Raw genomic sequence first — 24,827 nt, forward strand, 5'->3', positions numbered from 1 at the left:
CTTTCCTAGGGCATAGACATTGAGTAACTCCTGATTCTAAGGCCAAGTATTCCTCAAGGCTTGATTATGAAAACCTTAGTAATTCCTATGCATTTTAATGAATATTTCCCTGCTATTCCTGCCCAAAAATGTCTCATCTTAACTCAAATTATTCTCATTCAGCAATATTAGCCATTAAAAATTCCTGAAAAATAACACCAGTTTGAATATGCAGTCAAAAGATTCTCTTGCCTCGTTATGTACATGTGCTTGAGATCACATCAAGAAATAGCCTGCAGGGTAGGTTGCGACATGGGTGTGTGTTATGGGAACTCTCATGAAGCCTTGTACTTAGCATTCCACAGTTGCCACAAAATCCCTTAGGAGAAAGAGTTGAAATCATTATTGTGCTAGGAACAGTTTGGATTCCAATTGACAGAGGAAAAGTAAAATGTTGGAGCCACCAATGAAGGCACCCTCATGCTACCTGTGGGGTTCTCCTCCTTGCACCAATTTCACCAAAGGACCATTGCTCACAGGCCTCTGTAAGCTATACCATGAGATCCTATCTGACAGTTTTGACCTTTCACTTGGCATGCCCTCACCTTCTGTAAATTTAACCCCATTCTTCTAGTTTTAAGACCAAACTGGTGATTATCTCTTTTTACAAGTACGTACTGTTTTGCTCCATATCGCTTCCCTACCATGTCTATTCGGAATCTCCAGCTTCAGCTTGCCTCACCCTATGTTCCTCTGTATGCCTGGAGTTCTGCCCACATACATTCTGAGGTAGCTCTTGGCCATAAGATCTTCATTACGTACAATCAGCAGTGAGACAAGACCTGATAGATCTCTAAGCTTGTGTTGAGCTGATGAGAAGGACAAACATCTACGAAGTAGCAAACCTGATGATGGATCATAAAATTATTAGAAAGAAATACTGCTATCACTTAGCTCTCTGCCAGTAAAGAACTAACAATTGAAGTTAACACACCAAAGTACAAAGAGACGTCACCTCAGCATTTCCTCTTTTACAACAAGAAATACCTTTATCTTTACATTGATAAGCTAGATAAAGTAAGATAAATTTTGAGATGCATCACATAACAATGACAGTCCCAATATTCAGTCCATTTCTATTTGGCAAAATTGGAGAAGGTACTTCATTAACTAAATTATATTAGTGTAAAATTTTGTACCTGAATCACTTTCTCTCAGTTCTTAATCTTTTTTATCCTCTGTCTATCATAACTTTCATTTATTAACCATAAAAACTGCCCTGAATCGAAAAGAACTATTATTCATTGTAAACAATTTAACAGTCTATGTCCTTCTTCTTTTTAATTTTACACCTCTTTTGTGGACATATTGCCATTTTTTAACCTTTTTCTTTTTTCATCTTCCACAAGTAGATTATTTTATCTCTGATATGGAGAAGGATGCAAGGGTGGACTTCAGATATGAGGGGGTGGTGGATATCAACGGAGTTGAGCTGGATGATGCGAAATTCACAGAGAACAAATGAGAAGTTTAAAAAATTAAAATGTGCACATTGGGGATAAAGAAGTGAAAGCTTAGCATGGAGAGGTTTGGCAGTGGACTGGGTATTTGTGGGGGTGGGGTGTATTTGGGTGGGGTTCTGGCATGGTAAGAACAGTGTCTGTTCTGGTCCTTCCAGGGAAACTCCTCCCATCCCACCTCTGCCTCTATCTCCACCTCCAATAGCTGAAACTGCCTCCTACTACAGCAGCAGCATCTGGGCATCTCCCTCTCTGCTCAAGCTCTTCTAAGTGCTCGGGGGTGATACAAGCTTTGAAAAGCCCGGGGCAGCAGTCAGGCCATGCATACTCTGTTGTCATCCCCATTGGGGCTCAGGATTTATGGTGCCAGAGCGGTTGTGGTGGGCATTTTGATGCTGCAGTGGGTTGTCTGTCGAGCCCCTCATTCTGGACCTCCCATGTCCCCCCTGGTCCTGTCAGGTTCCTAGTTGTCACATTCCTGTGTGATGGTGACCTTGTTTTCTTTTCTGAGTCTCATGACAAGAAAATTTAACAGTAAACTATCTAGTCTTCAACTCCATTTGAGACCTGAGAAGGAGAAATGTTGCCTGAAGAAACAGGAAATTCAGAGCTAATAGCTTCCAATTCTAAAGAAATGACAGAAATAGTTGGCTACCGGGACAGACAGTCAGCAAATATTCTTGTGTCATTGTGGCATCCAGTGTCAATTGAATGGGTCAGGGGCTCTGACAACAATCCTTTGAAGTAGGTCATTTGAAGGACTATCCTCACTTTCTCTCCAAAGCCTGGGACAATAGACTTCCCCATGATCCCCTTCTCCACAGTCTGGACAGCTTTCTGGCAGCAGTGGAGGTAAGTGGGTAGTATTTCACCCCATGGCCACTTTGCCACATTTGAAGGACACTCCAGTTAGGGTTCTTTAGTGCCCATCATTTTCTTCAGAATAGCATGAGGACACTGCCCGGACTTACGGTCTCTCCCACTGTGAAAAGCCTTTGACTACTAGGACATGTGAAATGGCAGATTCTTCAGATCTCTAAAGAATTAGAGAACCATCTTTTTATGTAAAGTCTATCTCAGTGCACAAATGTGGAATTTTTTCAAAGGATTTACTGTTTAATTTGAATACAAATACAAGAAGCTAAATAAAGCTTATTTCTGTACCTAACTAAACAAGTACCTAACATCACTAGAACACTGATTATTTATAGTTGGATAGTACTATTTGCATTCCTTAATTATCCATGGCAGTGTACAGTAGTAATTTTATACAATTAGAATTTTACACCGTATTGTGAAGAAGATGCATATACTTATATCTTAAACAAGAGTTTAATCATTTATTCAAGTATAATATGAAATTCTATTATCATTCAAATTCCATGTCATCCTAAAATATTTGACACTTGGTGTTGCTTCTTAGTATAAAAAAAGATTGAATAATCTATGCTTTTTGTCATGTTAGCCCCTTTCTCCTGCTTCCCAAAACCCTAGATAGGAGAAATAAATGGTTGAGGAGAGAAAGAGAAAGTAAGTAAGATGTCCCTGATTCTATCCACCTTTACTGTTTCCTCACATTCCATGACCAGTAAAAACTTGCATCCAACCCACTAAATGAAAATAAACATCTCTAACCCACTGCAGACAAATAAGCAGCCACCCATCCTTCTTTTGAGAATGAGGGTGTCATGTTCTCTAAACTTGTATCCTTATGAGTGTGGGGTGACATCAAGTTTTGTGGACCTTGCAATAATTGGGATATTTTCCAAATCCTGTGATTTCTTACAGTTTCCTATGCTTTCAGGCCCTGAATGTGGAGGGAATAACTGAAGTCTTTGCTACATTAACAATTGAAAATACAAACACACATTCATACAATTTGAGGAAGGTCACTCACTATCTACCTCTTGATGTTTGCTCAAAATAATTGGTCAATAACTATTTTATATACCTTCATTTATCTTCTTAGTATTCAGGCAGAAAAGAGAGAGATTGTTTGCCAAAATAATGTTAATTACTTCTATGCCAGGCACCAATAGAATTCCTGCAATCCTTTAAAGTCTTTCAGAGAAGCTCTATTTTGCACAATACTCACAATACTTATGTCTCCCATGTGGCAAACTAAAATGGACTGTTATGATCTGCTTATATATTTCAAAAGTTTTCCCACTCTAAAGTCTTACACCGTCCTCCCAAAAACAAGAGATTCCCCGCAAAAAAAAAGTCCACTAGTGCTGGTTCCAGTTTATATATCCCTCACATATCTATTACTGCAAAAAACTACCATGACCAAAAACATCTCAAGGAATCCAGTTTTTCACATTGTGGTAACCAACCCCCAATTACAAAATCATGTCATTGCTAAGTCATAAATGTAAGATTACTACTCTTTGGAATTGTAATGTAATTATCCTGTATAAAGTATGTCTCATGAGTGATTGCCCTGAGAAGGGGTTGCATGAAACAGATTGAAAACTGCATCTTGTGTGTGGAGGTGGTGGTGGTGGTGGGTTTTTTGTTTTCTTTTGTGTGTTAGTTTGGCCTCTTTTTCAAAAACCAGAGGCTGATGAGAACATACACCAATAACTGGGTCTTTTATATAATTCCTATAGACTTTGTGTCTGTTCTCATGACATCAACAGGCTGGGTTTCTTTTTTACTATTCCCCAAAATGAACTTGAAATTATTAAAGGTGATGAATCCTGCAGTGATGTACTGTCTTACTATTTAGCAGTGTCTGACTGCCCTGCTCATTTGTGCTTTCATGGATTTTCAGATCTTTTTTTTCATTCCCATAAAGCCCTGCATCCTAATTAGGACAGGATGGATGTTAACTAGTAAATGATTCTGGTAGTATTTGATATAACAATAATAATCATAGTAATGCATGAAAATTAAACGTCTTTTCATTTTCTGGTTTGTTCAATTTTTTTCTTAATTTTTGTAATGTTTTCATTGTAACAAGTCTTCACTTTCTTAGATTTATTACAAGACTTTTAAAGCTATTCTGAATGTTTTTGTTTTTTGGTATGTTTGTTGATATTTATTGTTTCTAATAAGGAATTTTATTGATTTTAATGTGATTTTAGTTAGTGGGTCCATGAGCTGTAGGAGTTTTCTAGTGGAACCGTAGTGTTCTTTATATATAGATCATATCACCTGCAAATGAGAATACTCTGACTGCTTTCCTTCATATGGACATGCCTTTCCATCTTTCTATTTTCTGTTTTGGATAAGACTTCACATACTACTTGGATTAGATGAAAAGATTGAACATCTGTGACTTATTACTTACTTTAGTGAAATGCATTAAGATATTCTCCAGTTAGGATGCTGTTGGCCTTGTATATTGCCTTTATATTGTTAAGGTATATCTTCTCCATATCCCAGATTCTCCAGGACTATTTTGTGTATCACTGTGAGACTTTGCCAAAGAAATTGTCTGCCTCTAGTGCAATGATCATGTGTTTCCTGTTCTTGGTTTCATGTGGTGTATTGTTTATTCATTTGTATTTGTTGAAACATTCTCACTATCTGGAGTCAAGCCAGCTTGATCATGGTACCTGATATGTTTGGTATTTGTCTGAATTTTATTTGCCAGGATATTATTGAGAAATTTTTCACTTATGTGTTCCTTCCCATCATTGTTTGTTTTATAGGCTGCGAAGAGATACCATGAGCAAGGGAACTTTTCGAAGAAAGAGTTTATTGGGGCTTACAGTTTCAAGGATCATGAGTCTGTGATCAGTATGCAGGGGTACATGGGAGCAGGTAGGTCACCGTGTTTCTAGAGAGCTAGCTGAGATCTTACATCTTATCTGCAAGTTGGACACTGAGAAAATGAGACTTAAGTGCAAATGGTATTGAATTTGGAAACCTCAAAGGCCAATCCCAGAACAATCCTACAAAAAACAAAACAAAACCAAACAAAACAAAACAAAACAAAACAAAACAAAACTATATCTTCTACTGCTTCCCGAACATTTCCTCTAACCAGCAACAAACATTCATACATGTGAGTTTATGGAGATCATCATCATTCAAAAGACCACATTCTACTCCCAATTGTCCATAGGATCTTAAACATATCATAATGAAAAATGCACTTAGCTTGCTTTGCAAAAGCCCTATAGTCTTTCACCGTCTACACGGTTTATCCAAAGAGCTTCATAAAACTGCAGGCAGTCCCTTAATTATTCCCCCTATGAAATCAAATGGCCAATTACACACATCCAATGTGTAATGCCAAATCACATATGTTATCATTGCAAAGTGAAGTTGGGAAGGATGGCGAGCCAATTCAAGGCATAATCGCAATAGCCCACACTCCACATTCTCTCCTTCTGACAGAAGAGAAAGAGATTAGATGGGTTCACTCCTCTGCCTTTGCTGATTGAAACATAATTCATAAACATTTGTTGTATCATATAGATCTGTGGATGGTGGTTGTGTTTTCAATATCACTCATTTCTAGGAATTTTTCATTTTTCCTTATTTATTTCTCCCCTTACCCTTTCAGTAGTATATTGTTTATGTTACTTACTTTCCATGAGTGTCTGTATTTTCTGTACTTTTAATTGTGTGATACCAGTTTGATTCCTTTGGGCTCAGATAGAACGCACGACATTATTTCAATGCTCTTATATTTTCTGAGGCTTGTTTTTTTCGTACTCTCTGGTCAATTTTGGAGAAATGTCCACAGGCTGATAGAAAATATATGTATAGTACACTGTAGTTTGTTAGCTCCATTTGCCTGATGATGTCACTTAAATCTGCTCCTCCTGTTTTGTTTATTTGCATATGATCTGTTAAGTGGTCAAAATGGAGAAGTAAAACAAATCAAGACTACTATTATAACTAATCTGTAGTTTCATATCTATTTGATAACATATTTTTAAATTTGGAATGCCTGTGTTAATATGTATATATTTAGAATTGTAGTAGGTTTTAGTATTTGCAAAGTATGAAGTGAATTTCCTTACATCTCTGGACAGGATGAGTTTGAAATCTATTCTGTCAGCTAGATAGAGAAACTGCATAGGATTGCTATAGGGACATGTTTCTTAGTTCTGTTTCCCTAGTATACCCTCTATATCTCTCATGATGGTAATCCTGATTCATGCTAAATATATAATTGTTTACTAGGGAATTGAGTTTAGTGACATGAAAATATTATTTAAACCTCTGTGTTAACTGTTGTCATTTGGTTAATTTATGAGATTTTTGTAGGCTACTTTTGATTGACTGTCCTAGTGGTGTAAATTTATTTCCTGTGTCCTCTGGTATTTTATCCTTCCCTGCAAATAAAGTATTCCTATTAGGATCCTCTGTAGAGCTGGCTTAATGGTTATACATAGTTTTTAAATTATTTATAATATCCCATAATCAGCACAGTAGCTGGGCAGCTGCCTGTCCTGCATGGAAATAGGTCTCATTTCCAAACAATGATTCTGAACTCTTACTTACTATGCAGCATCTTGGCTGCTCTTTCTTCCACCTGGACAGCCCTCAGGATCAGGCTTTCCTCTGCCTTAAACCATGGCTGCTGTCCTGCTTCCTCCTTCCTCACCATCACATCCATTAGTCCTTTCTTCTTTGGCAGCTACTTCTTCTTTCTTCCCTCCTAGTGATCCTCTCTAGCAAAGCCCTCAAAAACTCACCTCCACCATCTCTCTGCTGTGCTTCTTTATAATCACAATTAACTGGGAGCAGAATCACTTTTTTGGGGGGTTTAACCAGTCTTACATTCTACCAATCAGCATTAAAATACAAGCAGAATTAGGTCAGTCCCCTACAGGGTTTTCTTTTCTTTTCTTTTTTATTTTTTGGTTGGTTTAATTTTTCCTTTACCTTTTTACTTTTTATTTGATCTTTGGCTATCTCTTATTAATTGTGTATTTTATTTATTTACATTTCCAATATTGTTCCTCTTTCTAAAATCCCCTAATGAAGCCTATCATCACATTTCTGCTCAACTTTCCCTATATAACAGTGCTCCCCAACTCACACATATCCATTCCCACCTCACACCTCTAGGATCTCCATTTGGTGGGGCAACAGGTCTACCAGAGTCAAGGTCCTACAACCACATTGATACAAAATAAATCAATCCTCTTATACACAGTACCTAGGAACATAGACCCATACTTGTATACACGTTGGCTTGCAGTTAGATCCCTAGGAGCTGGGGAATTGGTCACAGAGGGTCTGGTTAGATATTAAAGACCAATGATTGCTGCTTTTTCTTCTTTTTCTGGTTATAGAGGAAATTATGTTTGTGTCCTTTCTTTCTTGAAATTTTTGTGAGATGATTAATTTCTTGGCTTTTCTTGGGTAAAATTTAATTCATTGTCTTGGATTTTACCTCCTATCATCCTCTTTTGTGCTTTCTTAGAGAAAAATATTGTTTAAATTTGATTTTGTCATGTAATATCTTGGTTTCTCCATTTATGGTGATTGGGAACTACACAGTGTATAGGAGCTTGGGTCTGCATTACATCTGCCTAAGATTTTCTGGCTATTAGAGTCTCTGTTGAGAAATGTGGTGTAATTCAAATAGGTCTGAATTCATTTGGTACTGGATATTTATACCTTACCCCTTTTTAATGTTCTTTCTTGGATCGTGCATTTAATGTTTTAATTTTTATGTGAAGGAAGGAATTTTTCTCCTACAATTAATTTGATGTTTTGTAGGCTTGTTGGTTTTTTTTTCTGTTTTTCTTTTTCTTTTTTTTTTTTTTTGGCCTTTTCAATTCTCTCTATATCTGTTATCCTTAGGTTTAGACTTAAGTTGTGTCCTGAAATTCATGGATATTTGGATTCAATATATTGTAAATGTTTATCTGAGATGGATTTTTTGTGCTTTCTTGGGTGACCTCCTTGACCCCAACTCTTCAATTTATTATCCTGTTGGATAATGAGACATGGTCAGGAATGGTGACCTCTTGCCATAAAGTATAGTAAATAGGGAGGTGAACTTGTGTGTCAAGTATCAGTAGTCTCCTGGATGGGTTTCTTTCCTGGTTGGCCAAATACAACAGTTTCTAAAGCCCAGGATTCATGTTCCCTGGGATTCCTACGATGATGCAATCAGACATGATAGAGAAAGACCAGAATACACATGAGGGAACTTGATTTATATAATAGAGAGAACATTTGTAAGTTAGGTTACAAAATATCTGATCAGACTGTGATCTCAAAGAATGTATTATTTAATGAAAAACTATTTTGTGTTATAGCATTGCCAGGGCACAGACATTTATACAAGAGCCGTTTGCTTGCTGTAACATGGACTTGATTACTGTATGGCTCACCTACCACACACCTTTATTGCAAAGGTAAAAAGTGCACTTAGGTCCAGAGCAGATCAAGGCAGGACTTGAAAGCAAATGAAGATAACTAAGGCAATGGAAAGTCTTTGATTTGAAGGATATTTAAGAAAGTGTTCAGAGGGACCAAGAATGCCCTTCGTCTGGGAGGTCAGTGAATAGGAAGCACACTTGGGAGCTTTACTTGACGTCAGCATCTGAGTCCAGGAACTTCACTGGTAAAATTAATGTCTGTAATTTTGTGTTGTAAAACAGCACATTGGCTCTGCAGCTTTTGGCAAGGTCCATGGACAGAGAGATCACACCAGCTGGGAACAATCTGACAAGAAATCAGGTTTCCTTTAGTCACCTGAGAGGTCCTCAAGGAGAGAGGAATGGATGGGTAGCACCCTAATAGAAGGCTTTAGGATCTCATTTAGTGCTACTCTAGATGCCTTCAATATAGATGCAGAAAAAGAAAAACTAAATGACTTCAGAGGAATTAGCTTAATTTTGATCATGACTATTTCACATTGGCAGTTTGTACTTGATTCGTCTTTTTAAATTCAAAACAAGAGCCTAGGGTGTAAATTCGAGGTAGCATTACAGTCACAGTATGTTTACACCACCTGTATGGCACCCGGCATCTCACCCCACGTGGCTGGAGATTCTACTTTTCAATGCATCACCAGAGAAAATTTCCAATTAACCATGCCAGGGAGGCCCTGATCAGTGTGTATGTTCTGTTCATCTCCACAACAACCCAATTCAGCAGAAAGCCCTCCATTTTACAGGTGAAGAAATCACAGCTCAGAACCATTGATCACCAGATCCCTCAGTCTCACTGGCTGTCAGTTAGACCCACATCCTTCTCTGTGAAGGGAAGCATTGGGCCTGATGTGGGCTGTGCAAGGTGACTCTCCTGAGATGATCAATGCTCTTCTTGAACCTTGGAGAACTGAACACAAGATGAGCACACAGACTCCTGGGATAGATTCTGTCTCTGGGTCCTAGTGTGGGACACAGTATCCCTTGCCATGTGCCTCTACTCATGTGAGGAGTCTGTTCCCATGTGTCAGCTTCTATGGCAGTGGGTCTCAACACTCCTAGTGCTGCAACTCTTTAATACAGCTCTTCATGCTGTGGTGACCCCAACCATAAAATTTTCATTGCTACTTCATACTTGATATTGCTGTTCTTATAAGTCATAATATGCAAGGTATCTTATATGCAACGTATCTGATATGCTGTCAATGTGAGAGGTTGTGCCTCACAGGCTGAGAAACATTGCTTTATATAATTTTTTTAAAAGAAAGCCTTTATATAAGGAGGACCTGGAGTAGTCATAATGGCAGAGACACGGAGAAGTGGTAACAAGTGTCAGCAGGCTCAAGGCTGCTTGCCTTAATGACAACAGAGTTTTCTTGCTAAAGGCACAATCTGAAATCACTGTCCCCAGCACATTTCTTACCTCAATTTTCCCCCTTACAATGTCTGTCTGCTTGTACATGTATGTCCAGGAAGCTAGTCCCTGTAGTCTCTGAAAAAGGCAGAATGCTAAAGACAGGAATGGTTTCCCTCTTTCGGACCACCGTCACTTGTATAGAAATAAGTTCAAATCCCCCGTGGGTAACTGTGTGTCTCTCACATAGTGTATGAGAATTGAAATATCATCTGTTTGAGTTGAGAAAAACCAACTCCCACTTCAGATTTAGAGCTGACCAACATTTACATTCAGGAGAATGAAGAAGGTGGACAGGCCTAGAGACCCAGATCCCCTCCTTGCCTGGGATAATCCCACCTACAGTAGAGTTCAGCTTCACCTAGCAGGTGTTATCAGAAAAATCTGACCTTAAGATTCTGAAATCCACAATAAGCACAAACCCTAGTGTTGTTAGGTGGCCGATTTGGGGGATTTCTCCAGGGTATAATCATTCTGGCCTCTTCTCTTCCCTTGGATGCACTCTGTTCTCTCTTGTCTGTTGGTCCTAAAAGGACTTGGGTCAAGTCAAGGACTTCTAGGGGAGGAGCTTTTGTTGTGGGAGTGAGCATGGATCAAGAATGTAACCCCATTCTGACTGGGCAACTAATCTCCAGAAAAATCTTCTGCAGGCAAAGAACTGGGTCCTGTGATAGACTACACTGTTTAACAGTGTGATCTGGTTCCTTTCTCTACAAGAAACACTTGGGTGTTGACTATAATTTCTTAACCTTCTTTTCTATGTCACTTCTCAGAAGGGGCACTTTGCTCTAACTCCTCCATGGGACCTACCCTTCATTGTGGCTGGAGGACCCTATGGTGGTGCAGCTCTGAGCTGGGAGTGGGAACACTCAGACTTACCTGGAAAAGTCTATATTCACAGCTGATCTAGATGTGAGGAACAGGTGCTTTTAAAGAAGCACGTGAAAGTATTTCCTGCAGGAGAGACCTCTGTGGATGGAAAGACACACAGGACAGGGAAAAGCCTGTTTATTTGCTGCCATCACATCCTACCAGTTTGTCTATGGGGCGAGGCTTTGCCTCACCTTGGTACCAACAGCATGTCTTAAATGAAGCTTTTGCTGCTCTCTATAGTGGTACCGATGTCAAAATGTTACTGAGAACCATGCAGAGGCCGGATTCAGGTTGTATTAAAGTAGGCCATAGTTTCAGTGTTTCCTGCAAGGTACCATGGGACAGTAGTAACACAAGTCTGCATGCACCTCGACAGTTTTCACTAGAGTCTTCTAAGTCATTTTATAAAATTTTATAGTGAGTTCATGGAAGAACAGGCACAAACCTAGACATGAACACACACGCACACACACACACACACACACACACACACACACTTTACTGACATGGTGCATATTCTTTGTACACCAAAATAAGGTGAGCATTAATGAAAATATACTAGTAATTGAATAAATGGAGGAAGGTGTGGGGAAATGGTGGCTTAGAGTTACTTAAAAGGTCATATGCAGCCTCTCCTTTTGTTGGAGGTTATCCTTCAAGTACAATTGGGGTTCGTTTTTTTCTTTTGCCATAGCACACAGGACTAGGGTGGAAAGTAGGGTTTTCAGCAGGTTGGCAAGTACTGTAACACTGAATGAAATCCTAAGGCTGGAACACTATTAATGTTCTAGAAAATTACAGGCCAAGCTGGATGAAGACACCTAGCTGACAATGTGGACATCTCAAGACATGTACTGGACAATGACAGAAATGTCTGAAGACTTGAAATGTTTGGGAATCACAGAGAGAATGGAAGGCCCCTGAGATTACACTTTACACTAAGGACAGTTTGTTCAGAAAGGGATGACATGAAATTTTGTTTCCTGTTACAGAAGTCAGTTGAATTTATCCAAGGTATTGTATGCCAATGGTAGCATTAACAGGACAAAGCCCATATGGTCTTGAAGTCTTATAAATTATGAGTATGTGTAGCAAGACCCAGGTCCTTACATAGTAACTGAGGACCTCAAATACAGTAACAATGTTATAGTGTGGCGGATGTCTAGTTACCACTAGCTTCTGTTTTGATACAGATGACACTTTCTGTGGCATGGTTAGCTCATAATGAATGACTAGAGGACCTATGTTTGAGAATAAACAAACACTACATTGCTTCTGTAACTGCTGAGCTTTAAAGCCCTGGTGTGACAGCAACTGTTTGTGGACATTCTGGATTATTACTTCTGTATTTTTACGTTTTGAGTAACTCAGACTCTGAGTAAATCAGTTCAATTCCATAAATTGGAAATCAGTCACCTGGAAAAAATACTTGTTACAACAGGGACCTAGATTTGTCATGGAAAAAAGGCAGATTTTACTGGCCCACCTAGGTTCTGGGTTTGCACAGGCTTGCTATCCAAATGAAACATGTGCTCACAGCTGTAGGCTGCATTCACTATTTTTGCTCTTAGGTTCCTCCCTAAACATCTTAGATTAAGATAATTTTCTTGCTGTCTATCAAAAGAATTCATTATGTGCAGCTGGCCTACAGGAAGATAGTTTCCATTCTGTATTTTATAAAATGTGCATAGTAGATATGGTCATCACTGATACTAGGTGAAGGATCTGCTCTAATATGGAAACTAAGTGATGCTGGAGGAACATCCTGAATCCACAATGACAGAGGGCCCTGTATGGATTCCTGGTAGCCTAACACATTGAGCCTGCACAGCTCAGTAAGGTAAATTTGAATACACATTCCCTGAGATCTTTCTATTTAATTGGAGGTGACCTTGTCCACCTAAGAGAGCACATGCTCTCAAAATACAAAAGCATCCTGCGGGAGCTGTGGTCTTGCCTCACAGGTTAGAGCATCTGCTGCTCTCTCAGAAGAAGCACATGGTTCCTAACAATCATCTACAACAGGGGATGTGATTTCTTCTTTTGGACTATGAGGGAATTTCACCCAGGACAAGCCACAGACATTCAGTAGAGAAAAAGACCCATTGACATAAATGAGCATTCTATGCCTAGTCCGCAACAATAACAACACAGCATATGTATGGTCTAGGACAACAGCATTTATCAAAACCTATTTCCCAAGATGATTTTGAAGGTCATTATCTGTGTGGATATATTGACCGCGTACTGCAAGAAAGCATGAAGCACATGGTTCTCCATTATGATTACTTCTATATTTCTTTGGAATCATTGTCAATTTTTCTTCAGCTCTACAACTATGAGTGTATATTAGTCAATATGTGTTACACAGGATCAATGATGAATGTGTGTTGTAGACTATTATATACTAAGATTAGCAGAACACATGACCGCATGGATAAAGAATGGCAGTGATCACATCATAAAATGTGCATCCAAGAAAAGAACACATTATCCAGCCAATATACGCTATCACACTTAGTACCCCTTGGTGACTTTGAATTCACTGTTTAGCCCAGAGACTCTGGACCATGCAGAATCCATCTCTAGCCGTCAGTTTTAAGAGCACAGGAGGGGACAGAACACTTGAATAAGAAAGATGGTTTCAGAGTCAAGACTTACAAATCAAATTTTATTCATAAGGAATGCAATTTAAAACAAAAAAGTATTAAAATGAATATTAATATAAATATTTAAAAGTATTTTCAAACGTGAAAAATATTAACAAGAACATATAACTATGAAATAACAAAAAGAAAACTTCATTTAAAATCATAACAAAAATATTTCTAAACAGCATATTCTTAGTGAACATTTTGAAGCACAGTTATATTGCTGTTTCTCCTCTAGCAGGCAAATGGCATTGCAGTCCCCAAGTCTTCTCTCAAATGGTGTTATCCTAAAAAGAAAGGGAGTAAGACCTCAATCAGTCAGGCTCGCTTAGTGAAAGATAAATTTAGGGTTTCTTAGCAATTAATAAATTAACTGTGAGGGATACTATTCATCCAAAAAATGTTGTTACTATTCAGGATGGTAGTCAGCAGGGGACTCCTGAGAAAGCAACAGATTCTTCAGGATGCTCCCTTCCTGCTGTGTGTCCCATTCCTGCTCTCTTGCACTTTCTGAGACCAGGGAGAGGAAGGCAGTTATTCAGACACTGATTTGTTGGAGACCTGCATGCCAGCTGTCAGGTTTCTGCCTTGTACCACCTCAGCTCTATTGGAGGTCACCATTGATGTGTTATCTGATAACATTGCTGGTGTGTCTGTGGTCAGGGCAAAGTCTACAGCAACCCTGACAGTAATGTGTGCTGCCCATCTGGGACTCAGAGTTAAACCAGTGCACACCATGAACAGCGCAATGGGAAGAGACCTCATTGGGTTACAGGAAGAAATGTGAAGGCCATGTGTCACCAAGATTAAAGACAATGACAAGGATTAATTTGCCATTTGCACTCGGTAATTATCCCTGAAAGGTGCTTCCCAACTTGGAGGTCACATGACCAAAAAATGTCATTGATCACAGGACCAAAACTTGTTCAAAGCACTACATAGCATCCATTCTATCACTGGGACAGGAAATATTATGATATCAATTGTCTGTCACCATTTCTAGACTGCAGCTTCAAAAAGAGCAGCAAAGCATACTTGTTAATCATTCAGTTTCTGAAAAGTGCTGGACTTCCCAGAATAGTTGAGCATAGACAGAGCAATGAACAATTCCATTGCATGAGGTGGTTGTACTGTTGGGAGTGTAAATTAGTAAGCTGGTAGGGGAAAGCAAACAGGTATGAAATTAGCAAATGGAATGAGATGATCTTAAGCTGACACAGCTGCTTGTCCCTACCAGATGTGGCTGGGTCTGGAGGTTGCTCTTCTTCTCCTGTTCATCCTTATCGTTCTTGTGCAAGTCAACCAAATATTTCTGTAGCAGTGGTGCACAATCCAGATGTTCTGCTTTTCTTGCCTTCTTGAATGGGAACAACTTCTTCTGCACACATATCTTGTCCATATGGATCCGGCTGGGCAGGTTGCTGGAAACACACTCTGCATAGTTAGATCCTGCAGCTTCTTTCTCCCATTTCTACTCCGAAGTCCCACAAACTTGCCCTGGACCCAGATACCAAAGAAAACTTCATACAATACATCTTGACACATAAGGCTGCTGCACAAACATCAAGCAGCCAATTCAGGGAAGAATAAATTGTTTCTGTGACCCAAGTACCAAGAAGAGTCTATGTCTCTCCAAAAAAACAGGGGATATACATCTATCAATGGAAGTAAAATGCATGGGGGCAACATCAATTAATAGTGGGCAAATACCCTCAAAGGAGGTCAGTAGAATTAAGGGAAGGTCATGTTATCCTGTTGGTCCACACATTGAGTTTTGTTGAACCTGGTGTGACCCCAGAGGCCCAGTTCAGCCTATTAGCCATTTGGTGAGCTGAATCAGTACTGGTCTACCTAGAGCCTTCTGAAGATGCCTAGACACTCTGGGTATGAGTAACAGTCTCCTGTGGACCTAAAAACTGAGTCCAAAAGGCCCAGGGCACAGTGATGTTTAAGGAGCACAAGACATGGAGTCAGAACTGCAGACCTCCAATCAGAACAAAGGAAGGCAGGTGTGGGCAAAGCACAGTTAATGGCCTTTCTGACCAGTGCTCACCGATAGAAGTTAATCTCCTTCTGGAGCTCCTGAAATTTCTCACAATGCTCGATGTTCCTCATCTCTAAGTTGTGCAGTAATGACATGACCTCCCTCTCCTTTATCTTCAATTTTTCATAAAATGGATTTGACCTGACGTAGCGGCAGATCCTAGGAGAGTAAAACCCAGTGAACATCCTCTTTTAGGAATATATGAACTCAGGGTTGATCTTCTAGTACCCCAGACTTGGAAGCACAATTTCTGAATTGTACATATTGGCATCTTCTTCAGCTTCAGAAACTTGGTATTCTGGGCCTAAGACACCATAAGCTCGGCATCCAGATAAAGGGTTCCCAGGTTCCCTTTCTTCACTCAGAAGGGCTGGATCTGCAGTCAAGCTAGTTATGCTAACAAGGGCCTAGGCCACAGCTCTACTGCCTCCAAGACCTAGAAAACTGTGATTTCAATTTTCCTGTTTTGACAACAGGAATTCTACTTTGTGAATAATTAATATTGTAGAGACAGACATTTCACACAATTATGGAGTTGAGACCAGAAATCGCCACAAAATTATAATCTGCCCAAAGGCACAAATATACAGACAAATGTGAGCACATTTGCAAAGAAGTGTGCAGTTGAAAGAGGGACTCCCAAAACAAAGCACTCACATCACCATGAAAGTTTTATACAGGTAAATACTCAGGCAAAAACATAGACCCCTAGATTCCAAGTGTATGTGGGGGGAATATAAACATATAAAAATTGTGCATATGCATGTAAGTGTGTACAAACAGAGATACAGAAAGTGGGACACAGGCACAGGAAAAGAAAAGTAAACAGTAACAGAATGAGAAAGAGAGCCAAATATGGAAACAGAGAAACAATCAGAATCAGTAGAAATGCATGCCACATTATTGGCTCAGAGGTAAACAAGAAAGAAGGAGCAGGCCTGTGTCTCTGGCCATCTAGTCAAACATTGAGATGAACAATTTGGGATCTGTCACCTTAGGTACTGCAACAAGAGTCCAGCACTCAGTCACCTTCCTAGCACACACCCAAACTCACAGCACCTAGAACCTTGCAAAGCTACCACCTGTCAAGGGCTTTCCAAATGCACACTGGGAACTCATGCTCCAGTAACTTTATCCCTGAATTCTTCACTAAGGCCACAAGTTCAGATTTGCAACTGGAGGAAGCAGATGAGACCATTTCCCATCTCACTCCTGACCAAGGGTCAGGTTCTGAATCTCCTCTATATCAGAAATGAGGTTTAGGACGAGTATTTAGGGAGGCACAGCTTTCTAGACCCAACACCTTAATAGAATAAGATGGAGATGACATTGCAGATCCATGAATGACACAAGGCAGTTTGGAGCAATGCATACCTGTTGTTCCTGTATCTCTCTGTCACATAAGTCAGGAGATCTCTTAGCTCATTTCTCTCCTCAGTAGCTGACTGCAGCTGTCTAATCAGTCTCTGCTCTTCTGTGTTCTCCGTGTTGGCCTCCTTGTTGATTACCACAGGACCAGGGGATGATGTCAGTCTCCCATCCTCTGTAGGTAGAATAACACAAGTGAACATTCATGGAGAGACTAGGGGAGTGTACATAGACCATGGCGATGCCCTAACAGGAGAAGAGCATGTGTAGAACACAGTGTCACCACAACGAGTTTGTTGTTGCCTAAGAGACCTCCTCAGTGGAAGTCAACTCTCCCAGCACTCTATAGCGACCAAGAGATGTCAGATGCCGGGTGTTCCCTATGCCTGCCAACCATACTCAAGTACCACAGAGATGGTTTCTACAGGATTGTTATCAACTTAACAGGGTACAACTTTCTTTCAGGACCCTAACCCCTGTACTTTCAGAAGTCAGATGATAAATTCAACCTCCAAAAGTTTTGAGTGATTGGAGATACTCAGATGTCCTGCACTGATACTCTAGGCCACCCCATTTGGAGTTAAAAAGCTTTGAGGGGGAAGTCACCATCAACAGACTTATCAATTCCCCTGTCTGAAACACCAAATGCCACAGAAGTACCAATTGGTTACAGGCTGAATCTTGGTGTACTTGCTCCACATCGTTTTGGAACTGTAAAAAGATGTTCGTAACACACAAACTCTAATGTATAATGCTAAGGATGTCCTATCCCTGAAAATTAGAAAAAGTCAAAGGAGTTCTAAGAACATAAGGTCATTGCCAGAAGCATAATTCTCTCCCTGATACTAAAGTCAGAGATCTACTTTATTTAAAGAAGCAATGAAAGTGAATTAGATTTATACTCTGTCTAAATTCAATAAAGATGGACACTCAATGTCTCCTGATGGTGTTATTATATCAATGTAACTTAACATATGCACTTTAAAAATGAAGGCCAGAAGTTCACAGAATAATAGCATTGGCCTTACCATATCCTCCCTTTGGGGATGGGCAAACTAATGTTCTCAAATCCTTGACTTTCAGGAATTGTGATCTTCATGGAATTTCAATTCCTTTGCAGATACTCCAGTTGTTGTGGCCCATTGGTAAACAGGTCAGCCTAAGCCTATTCTCCCTCTGAAAGAAAGCTCAGCCTACAATTCACAGAACTTACTCCGCATTCCCCAGGCCACCTTTCTTTGTCCATCATTTGTTTTTGATGAAAGGCGAGATTCCCTCACTCCAGTCTGTCCAAAATCAACGTTCACTCTCCCAAAATGCTTGCGAAGACGGGAATACATGTCTTCCTGTGTATCTGCAAGCAGGGACTGAGAAAAAGTAGGGCACTGGTGGTTACTACAACACTGGTGACATCACAGAGGATGCCAAGAACTCTCTAGGACACAATAGAATGTTCAAGAAGGGTCAGCTGATGTCATGGTGAACAGACTTTGCCTCTCTGCTAATAATCTCCCTGTATAGTGCATAAGCTGAGGTCCCCTTCCAGGATACCTTCCCAGGGCATAGCCCCTGAGTACCTCCTGCTTCCAAGGCCAAATTTTCCTCAAGGCTTGATTATAAAAACCTTATTAATTCCTATGCATTTTAATGAATGTTTCCCTCCAAATCCTGCCCAAAAATGTCTCATCTTAAGTCAAATTATCCTTATTCATCAATATTAGCCATTAAAAATTCCTGAGAAATAATACCAGTTTGAATATGCAGTCAAAAGTTTCTCCTGTGTCCTTATGTACATGTGCTTGAAATCACATCAAGAAATAGACTGCAGGATAGGTTGCAACATGGGTGTGTGTTATGGGAAAACTCATGAAGCCTTGTACTTAGCATTCGACAGTTGCCCCAAAATCCCTTAGGAGAAAGAGTTGAAATCATTATGGTGCTAGGAACAGTGTGGAGTCAAATTGCCAGAGGAAAATGAAATGCTTTAGCCACCAATGAAGGCACCCGCATGGTGCTTGTGGGGTTCTCCTCTTTGCACCAACGTCACCAAAGGAGCATTGCTCACAGGCCTATGTAAGCTCTATCATGAGATTCTGTCTGACAGTTTGTATCTTGGGCCTCTCACTGAGCACGTGCTATCTTCTCTATATTTAACCCCACTCTTCTAGTTTGGAGTCCCAACGGGTGATTATCTCTTTACATGTATGCCGTGTTTTGGTCCATATCTCTTCCCTACCATGTCTATTCTGAATCTCCAGCTTCAGCTTGTCTCACCCTATGTTCCTCTGTTTGCCTGGAGTTATGCCCACATACATTCTGCTGCAGCTCTGGGCCATCAGATCTTTATTTCGTTCAATCTAAATCAGGTGAGACAACAGCTGATAGATCTCTTACCTTATGTTGAGCTGGTAAGAAGGTCAAACATCTACAAAAAAGCAAACCTCAGGCTGGGCTCTAGAAATGACAAGAAAAAGTCCTGCCAGCTCTTAGCTCTATGCCAGTAAAGAACTAAAAATTGAAAGCTGACACACCTTAGTACAGAGGGAGGTCACCTAATCATTACCCATTTTACACCTAAAAAATACCTTTATCTTTAACACTGATCAGCTAGATAAAATTAGAATATTTATGGGATGCATCAGATAAGAATGACTGTCACAATATTCAGTCCATTTGTATTTGGCAAAATTGGAAAAGGTACTTCATGAACTAAATTATATTAGTGTAAAATGTTGTACCGGAATCATTTTCTCTCACTTTTTAAGCTTTTATATTCTCTATTTATCATAGTTTGCACTTATTAGCCATAATAACTCTCTTGAAATGAAAAGTAATTTTGTAAATTTTAAATAATATAAGGGTTTATGTCCTTCATCTTTATAATTTTAAACCTCTTTTGTGGACATATTGGCATTTTTTTCTTTTTCTTTTTTCAACTTCCACAAGTAGATTATTTTTTCTCTGATATGGAGAAGGATGCAAGGGTGGACTTCAGATATGAGGTGATGGTGGATATCAATGGAGTTGAGCTGCATGATGCGAAATTCACAGAGAACAAAAAAGGAGTTTAAAAAAACTAAAATGAGCACATTGGGGATGAAGAAGTGAATGCTTAGCATGAAGAGGATTGGCAGTGGACTCGGGATTTGTGGCATGGGCTGGGTTTGGGTGGGGTTCTGGAGTAGTCAGAATGTTGTCTGTTCTGGTCCTTCCAGGGAAACTCCTCCCTCTTCTCTCATCCCTCCTCTGCCTCCACCTCCACCTCCAACTGCCATAACTGCCTCCTACTACAGCAGCAGCTTCTGGGCATCTGCCTTTCTCCTCACTCTTGTAAGTGCTCGGGGGTGATACAAGCTTTGAAAAGTCCCGGGCTGCAGTCAGGCCATGCACACTCTATTGTCATCCCCTTCAGGGCTCAGGATTTATGGTGCCACAGCGGTTGTGGCGGGCATTTTGATGCTGCAGTGGGTTGTCTGTCGAGCCCCTCATTCTGGACCTCCCATGTCCCCCCTGGTCCTGTCAGGTTCCTAGTTGTCACATTCCTGTGTGATGGTGAACTCGTTTTCTTTTCTGTGTCTCATAACAAGAAAAGGTTAAGAGTAAACTATCTAATCATCTCCATCTGAGACCTGAGAAGGAGAAATGTTGCCTGAGTAAACAGGAAATTCAGAGCAAACAGCTTCCAATTCTAAAGAAATGACAGAAAATGTTGGCTACCGTGTCAGACAGTCAGCAAATATTCTTGTGTCATTGTGGTATACCCTGTCAATAGAATAGGCCAGGGGCTCTGACAACCATCCTTTGAAGTAGGTCCTTTGATGGACAATCCTCTTCTTTTTCCCTCCTAAGCCTGGGACAATAGACTTCCCCATGATCTCCTTCTCCACAGTCTGGACAGCTTTCTGGCAGCAGTGGAGGTAAGTGGGTAGTATTTCACTCGATGGCCACTTTGCCACATTTGAAGGACACTCCAGTTAGGGTTCTTTAGTGCCCATCATTTTCTTCAGACATACTGGGGACACTGAAAGAGATGAGGTCTCTCCCACTGTGAAAAGCCTTTAACTATTAGGACATCTGAAATGGGAGATTCTTCAGATCTCTACAGGATTTGAAAATCACCTTTTGAAGTAAAGTCTATCTCAGTGGAAAAAAGTGGCTTTTTTCCAAGGGATTTACTTTCAGTTTAACTTTGAAATCATACAAGAAGATTCATAAAGCTGCACTAACTAAACTGTACCTTATTTCCCCAGAAGACTGAGTATTTATAGTTGGACAGTACTAGCTTGCATTCCTTAATTATCCATGGCAGTGTACAGTGGTAATTTTATACAATTAGAATTTATACCAAAGTGTGAATAAGCTTCATATACTTATATCTTAAACAAGAGTTTAATCATTTATGCAAGTACAATTTTAAATTCTATCATCATTCAAAATCCATGCCATCCTAAAATATTTGAGACTTGGAGTTGCTTTCTAGTATAAAAAGAGATTGAATAATCTATGCTTTTTATCATTTTAGCCCCTTTCTCCTGCTTCCAAAACCATAGATAGCAGAGAAAAAGGTTTGAGGAGAGAAAGAGCAAGTAAGAAAGATATCCCTGATTCTAATCTCCTTTACTGTTTCCTCACTGACCATGACCAGTAAAAATTGCAACCAACCCCCTGAATGACAATGAACATCTATAACCCACTGCTGACAAATAAGCAGCCACCCATCCTTCCTTTGAGAGTTTGGGTGTCATGTTCATTAAAGTTGTATCCATATGTTTGTGGGGTGACAACAATTTTGGGGACCTTACAATGATCGGGGTATTTTCCAAATCCTGTGAGATCTTGCAGTTTCATATGCTTCCAAGTCCTGAATGTGGAGGGATTAACTGAAGTCCTGGCTACATTAACAATTGAAAATATGAACACACATTCACACCTTTTGAGGAAGGTCACACATTATCTACCTTTGAATTTGCACAAAACTATTGGTCCGTTACATTTTATTTAGATTCAGGTATCTTGTTAGTAAGGATATAGATTGTTTGCCAAAATATTGCTAATTGCCTCTAAGCCAGTCACCAATAGAATTCCTCCATCCTTTCAAGTCTCATCAGAGAGGCTCTATTTTGCACACTACTCACAATACTTATGTCACCCATGTGGCAAACTAATAGAGAGTGTTATGATCTGCTTAAATATTTCAAAATTTTCCCTATCCAAAGTCTTACACCGTCCCCCCCCCCCAAAAAAATGAGAGAGATTCCTCACAAAAACAAGTCCACTAGTGCTGGTACCATTTTACATATCAGTCACATTTCTGTTACTGCAAAAAAATACCATGACTAAAAGCATCTCAAGGAATACAGTTTTTCACCTTATGGTAACCAACCCCCAACTACAAAATTATTTCGTTGCTAAGTCATAAAGTTAGGTTACTACTCTTTTGAATGGTGATGTAAATATCCTGTATAAAGTATGTCTCTATGTGATTGCCCCAGGAAGTAGTTGGAACCAACGGGTTGAAAATTGCACATTGTGTGTGGAGGTGGTGGTGGGTTTTTTGTTTTGTTTTGTTTCTTAGTTTGGCCTCTTTTTCAAAACCCAGAGGCTGATAAGTACATACACCAATATCTGGGTCTTTTATATAATTCCTATAGACTTTGTGTCTCTTCTCATGATATCAACAGACTTGGTTTCTTTTTTACTATTCCCCAAAATGAACTTGAAATTATTAAAGGTGATGCATTCTGCAGTGATGTACTGTATACTATGTAGTAGTGTCTGACTGCCCTGCTCATTTGTGCTTTCATTGGTTGAGATCTTTATTTTATTCCCTGAAGCCCTACATCAGAATTAGGACGGGATGGATTTAAGCATGTAGATGATTCTGGTAGGATTTGATATAACAATATTAATCCTACTGATGCATGAAAATGAGAAGTGTTTTTATTTTCTGGTTTGTTCAATTTTTTCTTATTTTTCTTAATGTTTTCATTGTAACATGTCTTCACTTTCTTAGATTTATTACAAGATTTTTAAGGCTATTCTGAATGTGTTTGTTTTCTTGGTATGTTTGTTGATATTTATTGTTGGTATACAGGAATTTTATTGATTTTAATGTGATTTCAGTGTGTGGGTCCATGAGCTGTAAGAATTTTCTAGTGGAACCGTAGTGTTCTTTACATATGGATCATATCACCTGCAAATGAGAATACTCTGACTGCTTTCCTTCATATGGACATGCCTTTACATATTTCTGTTTTCATATTGTTTGGAGAAGACTTCCCATACTACTTGGATTAGATGAAAAGATTGAACATCTGTGACATACTCCTTATTTTAGTGGAAATGCATTAAGATTTTCTCCAGTTAGGATGCTGTTGGCCTTCTAAATTGTCTTTATAATGTTAAGGTATATCTTCTCCATATCCCAGATTCTCCAGGACTATTTCATGTATCACTGTGAAAATTTGCCAAAGAAATTGTCTGCCTCTAGTGCAATGATCATGTGTTTCCTGTTCTTGATTTCATGTTGTGTATTGTTTATTCATTTGTATTTGTTGAAACATTCTTGCTCTCTGGAGGCAAGCCAACTTGATCATGCTACCTGATATATCTGAATTTTATTTGCCAGGATTTTATTGAGAAATTTTTCACTTAAGTGTTCCTTCCAATCTTTTTTTCTAGGCTTCGAAGAGACACCATGAGCAAGGGAACTTTTCGAAAAAAGAGTTTATTGGGGATTATTGTTTCAAGAATCATGAGTCTGTGATCAGTATGTGGGGGTACATGGCAGCAGGTAGGCCACCATGTTTCTAGAGAACTAGCTGAGATCTTACATCTTATCTGCAAGTTGGACACAGAGAAAGTGAGAGTTAAGTATAAATGGTATGGAATTTGGGAACCTCAAAACCCAATCCCATAACAATCCTACAAAAAAAAATATCTTCTACTTCTTCCCCCACTTTTCCTCTAATCAGCCACAAACATTCATACATGTGAGTTTATGGGAGCCACTATCATTCAAAAGACCACATTCTACTCCCAATTGTCCATAGGATCTTAAACATATCGTAATGAAAAATGCACTTAGCTCGCTTTCCAAAAGCCCTATAGTCTTTCACAGTCTACACAGTTTGTCCAAAGAGCTTCATAAAACTGCAGGCAGTCCCTTAATTATTCCCTCTATGAAATCAAATTGCCAATTACACACATCCAATGTGTAATGCCAAATCACATATGTTATCATTGCAAAGGGAAATTGGGAAGGTGGCAAGCCAATTCAAGGCATAATCCCAATAGCGCACACTCCACATTCTCTACCTCTGACAGAAGACAAAGAGATTATATGGGTTCACTCCTCTGGCTTTGGTGATTGTAACATAATTCATAAACTTTTATTGTATCATATAGGTCTGTGGATGGTGGTTGTATTTTCAATGTCACTCATTTCTAGGAATTTTAATATTTCCTTATTTTTTTCTCACCTGATCCTTCAGTAGTGTATTGTATATGTTACTTACTTTCCATTAGTGTGTGTATTTTCTGTACTTTTAATTGTGTGATACCAGTTTGATTTCTTTGGGCTCAGATAGAATGCACAACATTCCTTCAACTTTCTTATATTTT

At 39.4% G+C, this 24,827-nt stretch overlaps 2 protein-coding genes across 3 annotated transcripts in view; both read right to left on the bottom strand.

Annotated features, from left to right (window-relative positions):
• The window catches only part of LOC134480136 (disks large homolog 5-like), a 323,827-nt gene that overhangs the window by 216,451 nt on the left and 82,549 nt on the right, over positions 1–24,827 (bottom strand).
• LOC148004052 (uncharacterized) lies at positions 13,786–18,600 on the bottom strand. Of its 2 annotated transcripts, XM_087564263.1 has the most exons (5): positions 18,418–18,589; positions 17,211–17,379; positions 15,846–15,995; positions 15,027–15,213; positions 13,786–14,079 (listed from the first exon to the last, which is right to left on the bottom strand). In XM_087564263.1, exons 1-5 carry the CDS (start codon positions 18,542–18,544, stop codon positions 14,065–14,067), a joined length of 648 nt encoding a protein of 215 aa, XP_087420389.1. In that variant the 5' UTR covers positions 18,545–18,589; the 3' UTR covers positions 13,786–14,064. The 2 variants fall into 2 exon arrangements, with proteins under 2 accessions (XP_087420389.1, XP_087420390.1); XM_087564264.1 differs by lacking the exon at positions 15,846–15,995 and having other exon boundaries at positions 13,792–14,079; positions 18,418–18,600.

This window comes from Rattus norvegicus, chromosome 8, assembly GCF_021556685.1.
Source record: "Rattus norvegicus strain SHRSP/BbbUtx chromosome 8, alternate assembly SHRSP_T2T, whole genome shotgun sequence".
NCBI classification, from domain to species: Eukaryota; Metazoa; Chordata; class Mammalia; order Rodentia; family Muridae; genus Rattus; species Rattus norvegicus.